Raw genomic sequence first — 18994 nt, 5'->3', positions numbered from 1 at the left:
TCTAGGCATTTGATTAAATGGCTTAAATATCCAGATACTGGTTAGGTCAACTAGACTGATTCTTTTGATAGGTGGGTTATTGTATAAAGATGAATTAATGGTTTCTTGTCTTTAATGTAAAAATAGAGATTCAGGATCTTGTAAAAACTGTAACAACAGTAAATAGAACAGTTGAGGAGAGAATTCAGAAGAACCCTATGGATTTCATATCAATTCTGTAGCTCCAGTTATATCTGTCTAAATAAAAAGGAATGAAAAGGTATATTTAATGTTTTGAGGAACATCAGGTACACATGGCAAATAATAAAGGGTTGCAGAGAGCAAGATACAAAGCTCATTTTGCAGAAGGGCAAACTGAGATACAGATGTTGAAATTCCTGGAAGCCAGAGGTAAAGGCTGCTCTCCTGCTTTCCAGACAGGCATTCTGGCTACCAGACACCAGTGCCTCCTATATGCCTCCTAGGAGGAAATATGTCCCAGAGGCTGAGAATGGCAAAGGCTCACATCTGTGCAAGGGTGCATCATCAAATGCAGCCAAGGATGGAAAATTTGTAATACTCGTCATGTTCTTTATGACTTTTAGCTTTCTATGAACTTCATTAAGGCAAATCTCTATATCCAGTCTGCCATACCTCCTGTTTTCTCCAGCCTGGAAAGGTCTCTGATGCAGACAAATACTTCCATGCAGTGTTTTGCCACACAGAAGAAAATTTTTTTGCTGCTCATAGATCCCTGGAAACCCTTTATTCCCTGGGCTGTATGCAAACATCCAAGTTGTAGAGGAGAGTAAGAAAAGCAAGCAGCTGGTTTTATAGGAAGAAGCTGCAAGGCTCACCTCTCTTACTAAGAGCCACTCAAATGATCTGTCTTTTCAGATCACAGCAAACTGTATTTGTGATTTCTGTGCTCACCTCATTAATACAAAGTGATTACTAACATTCCTGTATAAGCAGTAAGCTGGGCCTTTAGTTTATCTGTCAAAAGTGAAAGGACCTGGCACCCAAATATATTTTCCTGTGCTTTCAGCTCTAGAAGACAGACACCCAGGGCCAGTGGCTGAGCAGAAAACGATGGTGATTTCAGTGTGTTCCATTATATAAAATTTAATACTATTCAGCTTGAAATGAGCCTTTGGCTCCTGCTCAAATTTTGCAGCTTCCTTCTTTTGAAAGAAAACGAATATACCCTTCTTGCAGAAGCACACCATAGTGGAATAAGACAGGAGTTGTTGGGAAGATCACCACAATGCTGCGTGGAGCCAAAGAAAGCTTCTCTCTGACACCGAAGAGAATGATTAAAAATTACAAGACCTGAGGATATGAGAGAGAAAAGTCATTCCCTTTCCTCCAAATGAAGAGTGAAGTACATGATCAGACTAACCTTAAGCACAATCAACACTGGAAAAAAAAAAAAGAACTTTTTAGTGACTCACACCAAGGAGTACTTTCGAGACTGCAAAACCCTGAGGTAAGCAGGTAGAAAAGGAGGGGCATGTTAACTGTGCCTGCTTTGTAATTGTTATTACTAACTGACTGCAACAAATATATTAAGCAGGGTCTGTGGTGAAGAGGATGGCTTAAAATGGAAGAGATGAATATTTTATACAGTAAAATTACCATAAAGAGATTTCAAAGGATGGACAAAATGTGCAGACAAAAAATGCAACTGTGGTCACTTTTAAAATCTATCTAATTGCTGAATTTGTACCCACTGAATAGTGTCACAGAGTTCAATGGCATTATTCTCAGACTAAGACAGACAAAAAGTATAAGATTCTAGTCCTAAAATTAATAGCTGTGTTTACAGGCCCTTTAGGATGCTGCCTATTTTTATTCAGTGAATCACTGCCCTTCTTTATAAAGTATATTTCATTAATCTTAGCAATGCACACAAATCTCAGTGGAGTTGCTCTGCTTACATACCAAATATGAAGTTCTCAGTCTAAACTATTTGTCAAGCTACATGACTTTAATAAAATATATATTTATTGGAAGACACCATTTTCTGTTAAAAATGGCATTCTATTAAATCAAAACTACTGATTCTTGTCAAATTGCTCACCCCCTTCCCATTTCTCCCCAACCCCAGAAGAAAACAGTAATGACTTATAAAGAGCAAAATTCAGTCCTGAACAGAATTAAGCAATTCTGAAAACTGGCTCTATCCCCCAGCTGAATTTCATCTATTATGATCAAATAAAACTTCAACCACAGAGATATTACAGGATAAATTTATATATCAGTCGTCGTGTTTTTTTAAAAACACATTCATCCTAGATTTGTAATCAGCTCAGATTAAAAGTTCCAAAGCTAATGGAGTGCAGACCTGAGTTAGTGAAGAGAACAAGTATCTGCAAATCACATCATGTGTTTAATGAAATAAGCAAAGCCTTCGTAAAAAATGGTCTTCTCGCTATCATTTGCCAGAATTAGGTGCCAGGCCCTTCAAGTACTGTTACAAAACATGACTTTCTTTACACAAGCAGGAAAAAGGCTGGGATATGAACCATTTATTTTCACTGATGAGCAATTGCTCAAATTTCCTCTGCCAATGAATCGTTCAGCAAAGGCCTTATGGGACTATGCACGCCTGAAATTTATTTACTTGCTTTAGTGTTTACAGGATGGCATCTTCAGCTTGAACCTGCACTAACACAGATTCACATGGGCAGTGTCCGCAACCTTCTATGTTACAACCTATTTTGAAACGTGATGCCTTATCATAACATCTGAACAATAACCTCAAGTACTGAGATTAACAAAATTCAGTGATTAAAGCTTTACTGCCCTCCTCACTACCTAGCCCTAGAAACCTTCCAGGCCTCACACAGGAGACCATTTGGATCCTCCCTGTATTGAATATATGTTCTAACAAAGAGTTTAATATTCAGTATTTCATTCCTGGGTTCAGTACTGTATCCTGAACACATTGTATCTAAAAACTGAAATATAAAAATAAATCACTAAGCATTTTTGAAAACTGAGGCCAGAGCCTCAAGACAAAACCATGCTCTGTCCTCTCCTTGTAAAATATTTCTGGGCTTCTAAACAACCTTTGTGCCCTCACACAACTGGTAAATGTTTGCTTAAAAATATATTCAAACAATCCCCTTGCAAAGGATTTGTAACATATAGACTTGAGCTTCATTTTAGAAAGTTCATTTACATAGCACATACATAGGTTTTAAAAAGCTGCCTTCTATTTATTCTAAACTTTCCAATTACCAGTTTGTTTATACCAGCCACCACAAGGAGGTCTTAGAGAGGTCACTCGAGGAAATAATATATTTCTCTATCTGCTTTCCCATGTTCATGGAGCCAGAGTTTACTTCCTTCACTTTTCATGAATAATCCTAGTGTCATGTATTACTCAATCTGTAAACTGTTAATGAGTAAGAATAAAATATTAGCAAATTTAAATAATAGCAAGGTTAAACATTAAAATGTTGTGCAGTCATGTTATGCCATTATTTTTAGACAATCTGTTTGCAGTGGAGATAGTCACAAAAGCTCTGTGAGCAGAACATGGCTCTTATACCTGTGCTACACACATCGGCAGTCATTCTAGGTCTCTGTTATTTATGATATATAAAATGAGAGACATGTTCCCCATGAGCACTGGAGGCAAACACAGCATCCCAAAAAAGGAAGAGAAAACAATATGCTGAATCCATCAAAGTTGGTTACTTCATAGTCTTTTCACAGCCAAATAAACATTTTACAGCTGGAGGTCTGCATTAGCCAAAAACAAATGTCCTGGAACCTGCTAGAGATTTCAGATTAGACGGTAATGATGAAGTTTGATCCTATTCTTTATACATCTGACATATGCATGGACATAGGCAAGTATTCAGTGCACAAGTCCTGAAGAGTAATTACCTGAAACCATAATTTTTTACAGAATTGGCAGAGGCTGGGGATGGGGTGGGGGAAGGTTTTTTGTTTGTTTGTTTGTTTGTTTGTTTTTAAGTAAGATGTGTCCAGGCCTACTGGAATGTATCACAACCCTCCATGACTTTAGAAGTGATCACTGACCCTACAAACAGCTCCAGACAGTGATTTGACTGGTAGATCCAAACAATGCCCATTTTAACAGTGCTCACCTGGGACCTTCCGTTTCAGTCCTTTTTGCAACCTTAATTTTTTGGCCAATTGTCAGATGTCATAGGGATGGCTCCTTTGAATACTGCCATCAGCTGGCAAAGTCTAACACTTTTTGTTCATGAATTTTTGCTTTTCTTCTCCCTCTCAGGAACACATTAATTGTGGTCAGTGCTGTCGGGGAGGTGGGTCTTGCTTCAAGCTAAACAGTTTGGCAGTTGTACAAGATGATATCTAATCACATTACCTTGGTTAGGAACAGCTTCTTTCTGAGACAAATTTGCCAAGCCACATGTCTGATGTAGTACCAAAAGAGCAGAAAAAAGAGCTGAATTTGCCACTGATTAGAATGGAAATCCTGAATGTACATCCAGATTAGAAACTGATGCTGGAGGCTTAAAATGTTCAGATCAGGTCACTAGAGATGCCAGAAACTGGGTTGTCTTCAATGACTGAATGTTTGCAGCAGCCCGGAGTCCCTCCAACCTTTGCTCAGTTGTGTACGAGACTACAAAGTTATTGCACAGTGATGACATTTGGCACTCCAGTTTCCAATACTAGTGCCTCTAAGTGATTTGCTCTTCATTGAAGCTGAACTCATGGAAGCTGTAACAGACTGCTTTGCAGAAAAACTCAATGCCTTGTTTGCCTGTCTTCACTGACAAGGTTTCCCAGGTCTCTGGGCTTAGAGGCAGAGTTCAAGGATGAAATGATCTACCAGCAGTACATGAAAGATTACTTGAGTGAACTTGACCCACACAGGCCCACAGGACTAGAAGAGCTGCACTCAGAGAACTGAGAGCTGGCTGATAACGTTGCAAGGCTGCTGTCAGAGCTTTGAAAGGTTGTGGAGATTTGGGGAGGTCCCCCAAGCCTGGAGAAAGTCAAAAGGACAAAAGGAAACTACAGGCTAGCCAATCTCACTTTGGTCATGGAGCAAGTCATCTCAGAGCATGCTTCTGGGCACATGAAGGAGAAGGTGACTGTGAAGAGTCAGCATGGGTTTGCCAAGGGTAAATCATGCCTGACCAACCTGACTGCTTTCTAGGGTGGAATAACTGGTTTTGTGGACAAGAGGAGAGCAGTGTCTGTGATTCAGCTTGACTTTACCAAGGCTTTCAACACTGTCTACCACAATACTCTTGTACCCAAGTTAGGATGTTACAGTCTGGATAGGTGGGCAACCAGGTGGCTAAAAAGCTCGTTGGACCTTCAGGCTCAGAGGGTCATGGTTAAATGGATTGTACTCAACCTGCAGTGGGCTCCACAGGGTTCCATCCTGGGATCTGGTCTCTTTAACATCTTTATCAATGACCTGCAGGCAGTGACAGAGTGCACTCTCAGCAAGCTTGCGGATGACACCGAACTCAGATGATCAGTCAATACACGCAAGGGCAGGGCTGCCATCCAGAGGGACCTACCCAGGCTGGAGGAATGGGCTGATGGGAACCCGATGAAACTCAGCATGGAGAAATGCAAAGTCCTGCACTGCGAAGGAAGAACCCCTTGCAACAATACAGGCTGGGGGCTGACTGGCTGGGGAGCAGCTCTGCTGAATAAGACCAGCAGGCCTGGTAGACAGCAAGCTGAGCATGAGCTAGCAGCGTGCCCAGACAGCAAAGGCCAGAAGCACCCTGGGCTGTATGGACAGCAGCAGAGCCTGGAGATCGAGGGAAGCCTCGGGGCCCTCTATTCAGCACTCATTGGACCACATCTAGATACTGTGCCCAGTTCTGGGCCTCTCCAAGACAGAAAAGACATTGATAAACTGGAGCAAGTGCAGCAGAGGGCCCCCAAAATGGTCAGGTGCTGGAATACTTGCCCTGGGAGGAGAGGCTGAGGGAAACAGGGCTTGTTCAGCCTGGAGAAGGAAAGACTTTTGAGGGAGACCTAACCACAACCTGCCAGTACCTACGGGGAGGTTATCAAGAAGATGGAGCCAGGCTCTTCACAGCAGTGGAAGGATGAGAGACAATGGCATACATTGAAAGAGAGGGTCAAACGGATATAAACGTTTTTACCCAATGAGGACAGTCAAGGACAGTGGAGCACGTTGCCGAGAGAGGTTGTGCAGTCTCCATCCTTGGAGGCTTTCAAGATTTGACTGGTTAAGCTTTGAGCAAGCTGGTCTGATCCCAGAGCTAACCCTGCTTAGAGCAAGAGGTTGGACTAAAGACCTCCTGAGGTTCCTTCCAACCTGTATTTTTCTGGGATTCTAAGAAAGTCATGTTTACAAATCTGCTGGATTTTTTTGGAGGAGTCAACAAACATGAAAAAGGGTGAATGGTCAATACAATACACTTGAATTTTTAAACAGTTTTTGACAGTGGCTCTCACCAACAATTCTTAAAAAATTAAATTGGCTTGGGGGATTCACTCCTGTGAATCAATAGCAGTTGACAAGATAGGAAATCAAGGATGAGAATTTTACAGTGGAGCAAGGCTGTCAGTGGGGTGTTACAGAGATTTACAACAGGACTATTCAGAGTATTCATAAATGGTCTGGAAAGGAGTTAAACAGAAAGGTGACAACATTTCTTCAGGATGGTTTTAACAAAAACAGCCTGCAAAGAGTAGCAAAAGGATGTTGCAGTATTGAATCACATGGAGATAAAACACCAGATGAAATTCTGTGTCAGACAGCACAGTACTGCAAGGGAGGGAAAACAACTCTCATATGCACACCAAACGATGAACTCTAAATTAAACACCGCAGTTCAGGAGACAGATTTCTGAGATTGCTGTCAGTAGTCCCAGCAATGAACATTAAATGATGGTGGAAAAAAAGAAAAAGCAAACAGCAAGTTAAAAATGACTGTGAAAGGAACAAAGGACAAAGCAGTCAGCATCTCTGTGCCACTGTCCATGGTGTGCACACACTCTGTGCGGTTTTGGTCATCCATTTCAAAATGATACAGAGCTAGAAGGTGCAAAGGGACAGTGACTTGGACTTTTCAGACTAAAAAAAACCGCTAAGGTGTAGACAGATGGTTGTAATGATAGAAAGTTACAAAAATCATGAATGACCTGATAGAAATTAGAGAAGAACCAATGAAACGGCATGTTTAGACCAAAGTATATGATTGCTCTGTGGATAATCCCTTTTCCTTCCCCCCCAAGGCACTTCCACATCTTCATCGTATCTGCTTTTGAGGCTGCCAAGATATATGTCATACATTGAGAGTCCCTTATGAAGCACACATGTGGGAAAGTTTGCATGCTTTTGTTATGTTGTGGAACTCATTGCCACAGGAATGTGCACAGGCCAAAATTATAAATGTGCTCAAAAAAGGGACTCGGCAAATTCATGAAGGACAGATCCCTCTGTTAAGTACAATGGTCCAGAGACACCTTCTGCTCAGGAAGTCCCTAGAGTGGAAGGCTGAGAAGAGGTTCAGGGAAGGAACATTCTATCCAGGCCTCTTATAGTCTTTCCTTAGACACCTGCTGCTATTCAGGGTCAGTTAACGATACATGGCAAAAAGGAGCTTTAATCTGAACACTTTTCTACTCTTACATTCCCAGCTCTCTGAACAAGAGAAATGAAGTTTGTTTTTTAATTCCTGAACCATTCTCTCTTGATACTAAAGGCACAAAGCTTCCAAAAAAAAGAGGTGTACTCTAACCCTGGGAGAAGCTTACATCATACACAAGTCATCTGGATAATTCTTCCTAAAACTCAGCTGCTGGTGAAACAAACAAAGCACACAAACTTTCCCAGATGTGTGCTTCATGAGGAATTCTCAGTCAATGCATGATTTATAACTTGGCACCCTCAGAAAACACAAAATCGTGATTCAGAGATGAAATGTAGATGTGGAATTGCTATGGAGGGAGACAAAAAGGGTTTATTCACAGATCAGTCCCAGCTTCTGCATTTGCAAGCTTTTTCACTGCTTCCAAATGTTGCATTGGACAATTATTCTTCCTTTAATAGTAAAAAGATTAAGGTTCAGAGTCTCTTAATTTTCCATAACTGTTACCCAAGTAAAATTTCCCCTGCAAAACTTGCAGCGTGAGAAATGGCAATTCTGCTAGATGCTTTTCAACAAAAGAGGAGAGACAAGTTGTCCCACTGGATTTCTGTTGGAGGAAAGTTCACCATGCCAAGTAGCAAGACCATCCCCTACAGAAAGCATCTCCATTGATTTCTAGTGTGATTATCACTGGAATCTCTCCTTGGCCAAAAGCAACGAAATTCATGGAGACTCAGAGCAATGAAAAAAATTTTTTTTGCAACAGCCAAAACTAAAGAAGATAGAAAAAGGTTCACTATGAATTCCATTCAGCGAATCAAGCTTTCATCCCCAGTAAGAAACAAAACAAAACCTATGAAGGAGTGGGAAGGAAAGCAATGGGGAGAGGAAATCAGTAGAAACCCATGAAAAACAGAATGACAAGCAACGAACAGCACCAATACGAAAAAAAATCTTACAGAGCCATCCCCAGATATTTTGGCAACCTTGGCTAAATCATGATTTAGCATAGCATCCATCCTTCTCAGCTCGTCTGCTTGTTAAAGATGTCAGTTCTTTTGCACTTTCTGTGGGGGTAATTAGGCAGAAATGTCACTGGGGACTCAATGGTGTTGTTCTCACTTGCCATCACGGATATCTTCCCTTTGGTCCTGAATCTCCTTTTCTTCCCGCAGCACTTGTCTTTCCTTCCTCTCCCTCCCTCCACCCCAAGATAAGATTCCTCATCAGTTCTTTATGAAGAGCTTGACAATAGCAGACTAGTCATGTGCCTTCTGCAGATGCTGCGAAGTGAACACAATTGTAATGCCATGGAGTTTCTCTGTTCTCCTGGTAGGTAGCCCCTTTCATGTGACACACTAGATGATTAAGTAGACTCTGTCTGAATGAGATTGTTTTCTCATTTCTAAAATTTTCATCAGAAATAAGATACTTCCTATAGAAATATGATGGTCTCCCACAATACATGCATGGAGAAAAAAAATCATTATTGTTTTAGATAGGAGCACTGTCACACAGACTAAAACTGACCAAAGAACAACTGAGGATAATATGAGAAAGAAAATATATAAAGCCTTGGGCATGTCCAGTAAGGTGATGTTTAATCCAACCTCATTAAATATGTGTTTTACGCAGTACAGGCATACCTTGGAGATATTGCGGGTTCGGTTCCAGACTGCCACCATAAAGTGAATATCACAACAAAGCAAGTCACAAATTTTTTGTTTTCCCAGTGCATATAAAAGTTATGTTTACACTATACTGTTGTCTATTAAGTGTGCAATAGCATTATGTCTAAAAAAACAATGTACGAAATGTGACACAGAGACATGAAGTGAACACACGCGGTTGGAAAAATGGCACCGATAGACTTGCTTGATGCAGGGTTGCCACAAACCTTCAATTTGTAAAAAAAGCAGTATCTGCAAAGCGCAATAAAGCAAAGAGCAATAAAATGAGGTATGCTTGTATATTAAAGGCTGTTTGTTATCAGACTAAGAAGTGTTGTCAGACAAAAGAGGACAGACAAAATGGCCTAGAAAGATTAGAAAAAAATCAGAAAAATAAATAATGGAGTTTCAGTCTCAAAAAATTTAAATTAGTGCAACAAAAGAAGGAAACAAATCATCCAAATTTATTCACTGGGAGGATGATTCTAGGAGAAGGGGGATGGTCCTGGAGCACTGGGAGCTAGTAAACAGCATCCCAGCAGTCACTGTGCCAATGCCCGCCAAAGGAAGGAATTGGCCTTTTCAATAGCTAAGGAGAAGAGGTACTGCACTGAAAATAAGGCAACACCTAAAATAGTGTAACATAACCTCAACCTACCGGGAAAAGCCAGGCTCCTAGTGAAATCATATATCCAACAGGACCCAAGAGAATATGCAAGCAATACAAAAATAGCTGCCACTGTTTATTAATTGCCTCTTAGGCACCCTCAGGGCAATGGAGAACTCTATAAGCAACTTCACTGATGGAAACTGCTCAGAAATATCCTGATGTATCCCCTCTTTAGTACTGTCTCTTCCCCAGGACCTCACCCCATTTGACCTGCTACTTCATCTGATTTTGGTGTGGGCCACTGAGAGGATCGGATTCAGGCTGTCTTCACAACCAACTCCATCCCTCGGCACATCTCCTAGGGACCCACCGTCTGGAATGAACTTGGCCTGAACACTGACTGCATGAAATTTGAGGAGGACCGTCCATGCTGACTGGAAAAGACAGCCTGGAAGGAGGAAAGAACAAAAGCTGTTAAACTGGATTAAGATTATAATTGATTAGAAGCAGCAAGTAGAGAATGAAAACTCTCAGGACCTGTGCAGAAGGGAGTAAACAAGTAAGGAGATGAGAGTTAAAAAAATTTAGCCAGAATAATCACGGAGAACTCTTGGACTGGGAAAAAAAAATCCCTTGAGAGGCAGGCCCAGTATCTGAGTAATTTTTATATCAAAACTGATTAAAACTCAGAAGAAAAGGTGTTTGGAGTCCAAGGGACAAAATGGCATGGTAGGCCTTGGCCCATTCCCAGCTGCAACTAATATCCATTTCACTTTGGTTATATCAGAGTAATTGTACTGATTTGAACAGAATTCCAACGTTGAGAACAGACTGATCCATAAGGTCTTAGGCTTGCAGACCACTCACAAACAAGCTCCACTTCCTCCTGCCAAGCAGTCCCCCCAGAAGCCAATGGAACTACTCAGATAGAGTAAGCACTTTCCTAACTGCGGAATAGGGTGGATACTGTACCACTAGGGTCTTCACTGTACCACTGAGAAGATAGCTGAGAATAAACTATTTTCATCCTAGAACACAGTCAGCTACCCTCCCTTCATTAGTATCATTTGTAGTATTCACACCAAGGTCAAAATTGAGCCCTGGATACCTTATGTGTGTATCTATTCCTCTTAGCCTGGCTTTTCTTCCTTGAATAAATGCTTGTGACAGTTTCTTCAGCTACATCTGGAGAGGCATTATATGAGCTAGAAGCAGCTAGGCCAGTTCTACAGACTTCTCAGCCTCATCCATCTTCCCCCTCACCCGTGTTTTGTTCTGCCTTTTCATTTTAACTAGCAACTCTATGGATTTTTTTTAAAGCAAAATGAAGTAAAATACTCATAATCTTTGCAAGACTTTCTTTAGACTATTTACTTTAATTTTTGCTACCTGCCTAATCTTTCTCATAAAGCAGTATACATTTTTTAATCCTCCAAGCAAAATAATTACAAAGATAATCCAGCTGAGTGTAATCAAACTGCAGGATTCTTTATTTTCCTGGCCTTTAAATTTAATTTCACATCCTTTGGTCTTAAAGAAATATTAGGATTATATCATCTTGTTATTGTTTAGATCACGTGCCTGTAAAAAACGAGAAGCAATCAATTCTCTTCTTATTCACTGCCACACAGAACACTCATATATCATGCAGCATACTTTAAAATTAAACAGTCGGGAAAAATCTCATTGATGAGCAGGAGTTAAGATATCTAGCTCCAAATTCCATTGGCAAAAATTTGAGAAAAGGGTAGTATTTCCTTCACAACAGTAAAGGAAGAGGAATCATTGTTTGTTGGGGTTTTTTTGATTGATACTTTATAAAGACAGTAACTGCACTGATTTGCTTTTAGATGTTTTCAAGCACTGATATGGATCCTGCCATGCTTTTACTGGTATTTTAGCCATAGAAATAATCCCATTGACTTTAGCACCACTACTTGTGCTTAAATAAGAGCTTCACTAGTTTTATTTAGATGAATATAAGCTAGAAGTCATTCATAGAGCAACACTGGTGTAAGTTTAGAAGAATCAGCCTCATGCCTAAACATATCATGACAGCCAATGAATAAAAACACACCTTCTGTCTCTCCACATGCAGAAGGGCCCCGCATACATCCTAAGAGTCAAGTTTAGGCTTCACCAGGATTGGAGTACATCTGTATTAGTAAGTCTGAATAAATGATTAGGGCCCCCGATCCTTCACTGCAAGCATCAGTCCTCAGCATGCAGATGCTCATCTTTTGGTTTTGTGAAAAAGAGTTCATTAGCAGCTCTTAGCTAGCAAACCAGTACATGCAGAGGAAGATCATCTTTCAAGAAGTAAGCTTGAAACTATGCAGTTTTTTTAAAGATCAATAATAACCCATTGTACTGTCCACAGGTATAAGGGAAAAAACACAAAAACACAGAAAACAAACCCACAAAAACAATGAAAAAACCCCACAAAGAAAAAAACACAAAAACAAGAGCAGCCGTTGGAACAGGTACAACATACCCTTGGGGCCTAGTAACAGCGAAGAGTTGTTACATTCCTCTTTAGTTGTTTTTTTCTTCATAGCTTTCAAAATGAGCCAGCGCACATCCACCCACCAATTCACAGGTGACAAAAGCACAGATATTTGTGGTAGAGCCCATTTCTGTGGTTAAGGCTTTCATTCTAGAGTTGTTTATCACAAAGACGCATGCGTTAGTTCAGTCCAAATGTTGCCAGCCTGGCAATGCTCTCAGTAGAGCATTCCTAAAAACAGCCCTTTCAGACATTTACGCCTAAATTATCTCTGAATATAAAAATATATAATTACTACAAAAAGCTAAATACAGACACAAAATTATGCCAGCATCTTGGATAAATACTGAAAGTTCTTTGCTAAACAAGCGATTTTAGTAACACTAACTTATGACCTTCTCAGAAAAGGAATATATTGATTACAAATACAGACAGTCTCTTCATAAGATTTATTATTTTGCACTTGAGGAAAGCAATCACATGAGGTTAATGGAGCAGATGCAAGCAGCTCTATTCAAGCCCCTGTAGTTAATGTTTGTTCTACAAGTTTTACTAGCTAATATCTCCTATGTGTTAATAACCTGACAGACAATCACAGCCCAGTACTACATATTTTTTAAAATGCTAACCAAAACAACCAAACAAGCTAGATAACAATTAGGCCATAACATCAGTGCTTCACAGCCACAAAAAAATGAAGGGACATAGTCCTACTTCTTCAGTAATGACATGTGGATGGAAGAGCTCTTGGCTTCCCCAGCGTTGCCATATCCCAAGACCTGCTGCCTAGGACCATAAACTGGTGCGGTTGGCCCCAGGGAGAACCCCAGACGAGGAACAGAGTGCCCATGACAGGCACAGCTACAGCTGCTCTAACTTGCTCTGCAGCAGCCCTACTATATAAGTGTTGGTTTTTTGGGTTTTTTTGTTTTTAAAGGGGGGGATTTAAAAAGAGTTCTCCCCACACACACTTGTCACTGCTCAGGTATGGATGGCTACAGAAATAAGTTCCTTCTGCATAATAAAAGGAGATCTTTATGTCATGCAGATTTACGTGTTCTTTTCGCAAAGGCCTGAAGACTCCAGTTTCCCAAATTTCCTCTATTAGACTGTCATGAAATATTCAGAACTCTCTAGGACTTTTTTTTCCCCCCCAAAAAAGAAATGATTACATGCTTGAAAAGGAATCCCATTTTTAAACTAGAGTTTGAAAGCACCCTGTTTCATTTGAAGTAATAGCTGATTCCATTCTTGGATTTTTTTTTGGGGGGGGGGCTATTTCAGTGGTGAGAGCTCCTCTTGAGCTCAGAAAAGAAAACTAAACTGAGTCACTGCGTGCGAATTTCCTCTGCTTATAGAGACAATGTTTTCCTTACAAAGCACTTTGCTTTTATATCAAGGGATACAGGACAGGACTTTAGATTCTACATTCAGAAGCAGTGGTTTATAAAGTTGCCAAAGTCAAGCTGCAATAATCATATTCTCCATGGGGTTTTGGCTGTCGCTATAGTCACCTTCTTTCCTTCAAATATGCTCTTCATTGTTCTAGTGCCCTTTTTCCAGTTGTTCTACAGCCAAGTTCTTGGAAAGCAACCATGCTTCTTGTTTAGGATTTATTGCTAGTCTTTTGCCAATAAGGACATGCACAAATCTCTTCTGTGATCATCCTGCAAAGGCAAGCTAAAAATATAGCAATTTGAGAACAGGCACATTTCACATGCTATATGGCAGCAGGGTGCACTCATCAAAAAATTCTGAGATACAAAAAATAAGGGTGCCCCTTTTCATTAGGTCAATCAAAGGCTATGCCTGGATGCCATAAATATAAGCTTTCTTAGAATGCCAGTCATACCTAAAAAGGAAAAAAACAAAAGTGCTTGTGCTGTTTTAGTGGTTGCAAACTTTTTTTTCCTTTTACCAGATTGCAACCACACTTCGGAAACACTATGTCTGAGAAAAATAAGTTTATCTTCCAAATTGGCCATTTTAAAACTAATAGCCATGATGACTAATTTAGCTATTACTAAAACTGTAAGGGGGCATGGGGGTGGAGACTGCCTGTTGTTTTGATTCTTTTTTTTTTTTAAGTTTGTGAAGGATTTTGCAATTTATTACAGTCAAGTTCTATTTGCGTTTTGAAATATGTTTCAAGCTGTCAAAGAAAATTCATGTACGCAGAGGTAGCACATTACACTAGGGAAGACTATGTCGTTATGGTTAGGAAGTAGTAGATCATGAAAAAGATCATTTAGGAAATCACCATGTCTTGGTCACCCTTATCTGACCATATTGTCTGTTCTTCATATATACATCATAATTTAATTGTCAGTCTCTGAAAGACTTGTCTTTTATCAGCTTATTGCTTTTGACTGGCAGAGATAATGACTGTGTGGATCAGTTTTAAAGCTTCTCTGTGTTAGGGCTGTTCAAGCTTATCTGAAACTCTGAGAGGCTCAGTCCTTGGTCCCTCCTCAGCCTCCTCGGTTCTGGTTTTGTCCCCTGTCAAACAACCTTAACCAGGAAATTGAGTCTAGATTCGTTCATGAACCTGGATTCACTTTCAGCAGCTTGGTCTGCTTCCATTAGTAATGGCTCTGTAATGATTCTGTGGTTAAGACATGATTGCTGAGACTCAGAAACAAGAAGGCTAATGAAAAGATCCAGATAAATGTTTTACTGCCTCATTTAGGGGTTCTTACTCAACCTGAAATGACTGCAATTGCAGTCATTTTCCTTTTCTTCTTATGATTCTCGTCTCTTGTCTTCCCTTTTCTGCTTATTCTTTTCCTCAGGCAACAAGAGATGGTCCCAAATACCTATTTGGTTCCTACCTGATTGCTTTTTCCTTTTATAATTAAAGCAGATGTGTTTTTTATTCAGTCCTAAAAGGGTTTGATAATTGGTGCAATGGGATTTTGTATCTAAGAAATGAGAAATGAAGATTGAGGAAATAGCATAAATTTATTACTAATAAATTATAAATGAACTTTCAAATGCAATAAAACTCCCATTTTTAACTTGTTCAGACTGGTGGACTTTGAGTACAACAAATAACTTACATGTGATTTTGTGTCAAAATACTTCATATTCTGCAAACAGAAGATTTCCTGAAATTTATTCTCTATTTGAAATTATTCAATGAAATACATTTTTGTATGTGAACTGCATTTATTGTTTTTGCTGCTCAAATAAGATTGTTCTTGTATCACACAGTATCAGCTAATTCCGAGTGTGCTTCTCATTGTAATCATGAATATTCTGGTGCAAGTATTTGTATAATCAGTTACGAAATTTGCCTCCCAATATTTCTGCTGAAAAATTCACTTTGCATTCACGGTTGCTTTAGTAAAATTCAGTCGCAAAAGAACTTACACAAATGACCACAGAAAAATCACTAGCAGCACCAAAGCAAATGAGTTGCAAAATTTAAACCAATATTTGCTAGAAAATGTTTGTGGTGGTCACTCAGGTCGACTTTTAAGTCCATTACAAAAGTCCTCATTGCTGTACTTAATGTTGCAGGTCTACCTAAACTTTCCTTTGACACTAGTTTGAAATTTCTCCCTTCAGTAACAATGTTGGCTTTAGTTCCTCTTGCAATTGTGATAAAACTTCTGCTTCCACTAAAGTCTGCAGAATGGATCCCATTATTTCGCTTCTCCTGATGTTAAATATCACATTGCAGGCACTAACAACCATATAATTGAGCTAATATGGTTTTCACTTTTGACTTAACAAGTGGAAACACACATGCATGTACTTTGCTTTGGCTACACGTTAGCCCAGCTAAATCTATTCACGGAGTCTGCAGGAACAGGAGCAAACTTATTTTTAGATACCATAATCCTTGATACATTCATTTGTTTTTACTCTCGGTCTTCAATACACTGCCTGCCTCTTCATCTGCAATGACATCCACTTACATGATTCCTTTCAAATTTTAGAAATACTTTACTCATAGAAGCTTGCAATAACTAAAAACTTGGAAACATCTATGATTCAGACATATTAATACTTATGGCTTTGTGATGTCAGGTACTTTACTTTTAAGTTGTTCTTCATTTCAAAAAAACTTCCATAAAAAAAAAATGCTCTAAAAATAAGTGCCAGGCCTCAAAAAATATTGTTGGAACTTCATACATAGATAAAATAAAAGTTGGAATATAGTTTGGAGTAAATACTGAAAAAGTTCTGCTGTTTGGATTCTAGCTGACAGCTTCTTTATTTTTTTCTACAACATTACTGTTACCATCTTGCTGAGGATGGTAGAAAGACCATAAAACAGAGAGGCATATTAAAAATGACTTGCAAAATATTGGCTCTCTGAAAACAACACACAATAACTGTATTTCTTAAGAGCAATAATTAATACCAGTCCTTTAAAGTATTCTTAAAGTCTTTTAAAATCTAAAACAGTACCGTATTGCTTGTAACAACAACTGCATCCTAAACAATATTATAAAAAGACAACAGAAAATAGTAATTCTCCACTGGAATGCAGAAAGTTACAACCCCTGATCTGCTCAGTGGAATAATACCTTTGCTCTTATTATTTATAGAGCTTTTTTTTTTTTTCCTGGAGGATGTCAGGACTTTACTCTTTAGCTAAGCCTCAGAAGTTCAACACCCCACAAGTTATATAAACATTATTTTACAATTTGAACTATTTCTCATGCAAAAGGATCACTCCAGGGGAGGACTATTTGGATGATCTCTTTTACGAAACTAATATTGCTTTACTTGTACTTCCACAGCTTTAGGAGTGACCGAACCAAAGTCCACCCATCTGGCCCCCGGCCTCCCTAGCAGCCAGTTCCAGGCACTCCAGAGGACAGCGCAAAAAAAGCCTGCAGGTTTTACGGCAACTAAAAATGCTCAGTCTAGCAAGTGTTTTCAGGCCATGGAAATTTGAACAAAGGCTTGGAAAAATATTTTAAACAGTTAAAAAAAATGCAATTCTAGCAAAAAAGGGTCGCATCTCGGCAGTGATGCTGTAACCGTAAGACGTGCTTGTTGCGCGTGGTGCTCATCCTGCGGGCAGTGCCCTCCGGGGGTGTTCCTGGATGGACGGAGTCTTCGCGGGGAGACGGCTGCCCCTCGCATCCCGGAGAAGGCCGGGAGCCGGGCGAGCACCGAGCCCGGTCCCCAGCGCCGCCGCGCCCCGCAGCACACGCGCGGCCCCACGCGTGGCCCCCGGCGGCGGCAGGCTGCCAGCCGGGATCCGCGCCCCGGCAGCCCCGCGGGGAGGATATCCTCCCGCGGCACGCACCGCCCCGCGCGGTGAGAAAACCACTTCCCCTCCCAAAGCGGGGGGAAATGAAACCTGCACGCCCGACTTGCTGGCGGTTATCGGGTTTTGCTTCAGGGTGTTTTTTCTGGGGGGGGGGGGGGCTGTTTTTTTGGAAGGGGGCTGTTTAAGAGAGCCCAGCGCCGCGGTGCAGCCGGGATCTAAGTGCATTTTTAACGGGCACGGTGCAATTTCTCTTTTCGGAGCGCGGGGTGCTCTCGGCCGGCGGCACCAGCATCTCCCGGAGCATCCAGCTGCCCTCCCAAGCCCGCTGCCGCCGGTCTGGCGGCGGCGACGGCAGTCAGCCCCCGCCCGGGGAGCCCCGCGGCCGCCCCGAGCCCCGCTCCGCGGCCGCGGCGGGTCTCCGGCATCCGCCGCCGCCGGGCTGAGCCCCGGCTCCCTCTCCGCGCACTTCCCGGCTCCGGCTGCGAGCGGGCTGGGGACAAACACGCTCGCAACAATGGGCATGTTTGCAGCAACATGATATCACCTAATAACGCCGAATAAGGCGATGACTGTATGTTGAAGCGATACGATCCTGCCGGTCTCACCACACAGCACGGAAAGCTGTTTGCAGATTTGCTAAACCCTTTTGAATGAATGCATCTGCAGCTGACCTTTAACAATAGACGCTGAAATAGCACAATCTGTGGGACCAGATTTCGGTGGGGGGGGGGGGAAGAGGGGGAAGGAAGAGAGGGGTGAATATTGTAATCTCGGCAATCTCATTCACTTCCTTTCCCAAACCTCCTCACACAGGGGGGAACCGATATTTCCCTTTTAATCGGGGTTGTGTTTCAGACAAGCCGTTTCCAAGGAAGGTCGGCCACATGGCACCCGCAGGGCGCCACCAGAGGCCCCCGGAGCGCAGCCCCCGCTGCACAGCCCCCGCTGCACGGCCGTGCCCCCGCGCCCCGCGGCCGCCCCTTCCCAGCCGGGCATCGCCCCGCAGAGGGGCGACTGCGACAGGGATGCTCCAGCCCGCCTTTCGCTCACCTTCCCTGGCTTTCAGCAAGACGGTGTTGGCAACGATGTTTTCCAGCTCCATTGACAAGCTCAGTCAGCGTAGGTAGGCAGCGGCACTGCAGCAGGACGTCACTCTCCGTAGGTGCGGAGTCTCCGGGCGACCATCAGCCTCCTTCCCCTTAGTGCATTATTCCTCCTTTCATTATTTTCCTCCCTCCTCTGCGCCCGCTGAGGTTCCCCCGGCGGCGGCAGCGCTCGGTCGCGCCGGCCCGTGCTCTCCGCCGCGCTCTCCGCTCCCTCAGCGCGTCGCCCCGCTACTCCATCCTCCTCCCCGCCGGCTCCCCGATGGTTTGAGGTCTCGGGCGCTCCTGCCTCCCT

General features: G+C 41.8%; 1 protein-coding gene across 1 annotated transcript in view; it reads right to left on the bottom strand.

Annotated features, from left to right (window-relative positions):
- The window catches only part of GRK5 (G protein-coupled receptor kinase 5), a 178502-nt gene extending 159508 nt beyond the window's left edge, over positions 1–18994 (bottom strand). Inside the window, exon 1 of the mRNA XM_013948684.2 lies at positions 18647–18994. Within this exon, the coding sequence (XP_013804138.1) occupies positions 18647–18698 (52 nt within the window). The 5' untranslated portion in view covers positions 18699–18994. The remainder of the gene's footprint in view (positions 1–18646) is intronic.

This window comes from Apteryx mantelli, chromosome 7 (genome assembly GCF_036417845.1).
Source record: "Apteryx mantelli isolate bAptMan1 chromosome 7, bAptMan1.hap1, whole genome shotgun sequence".
Classification (NCBI taxonomy): Eukaryota; Metazoa; Chordata; class Aves; order Apterygiformes; family Apterygidae; genus Apteryx; species Apteryx mantelli.
The sequence above is the reverse complement of the archived record's forward strand: the minus strand, read 5'-3'. Positions and strand labels throughout refer to the sequence as shown.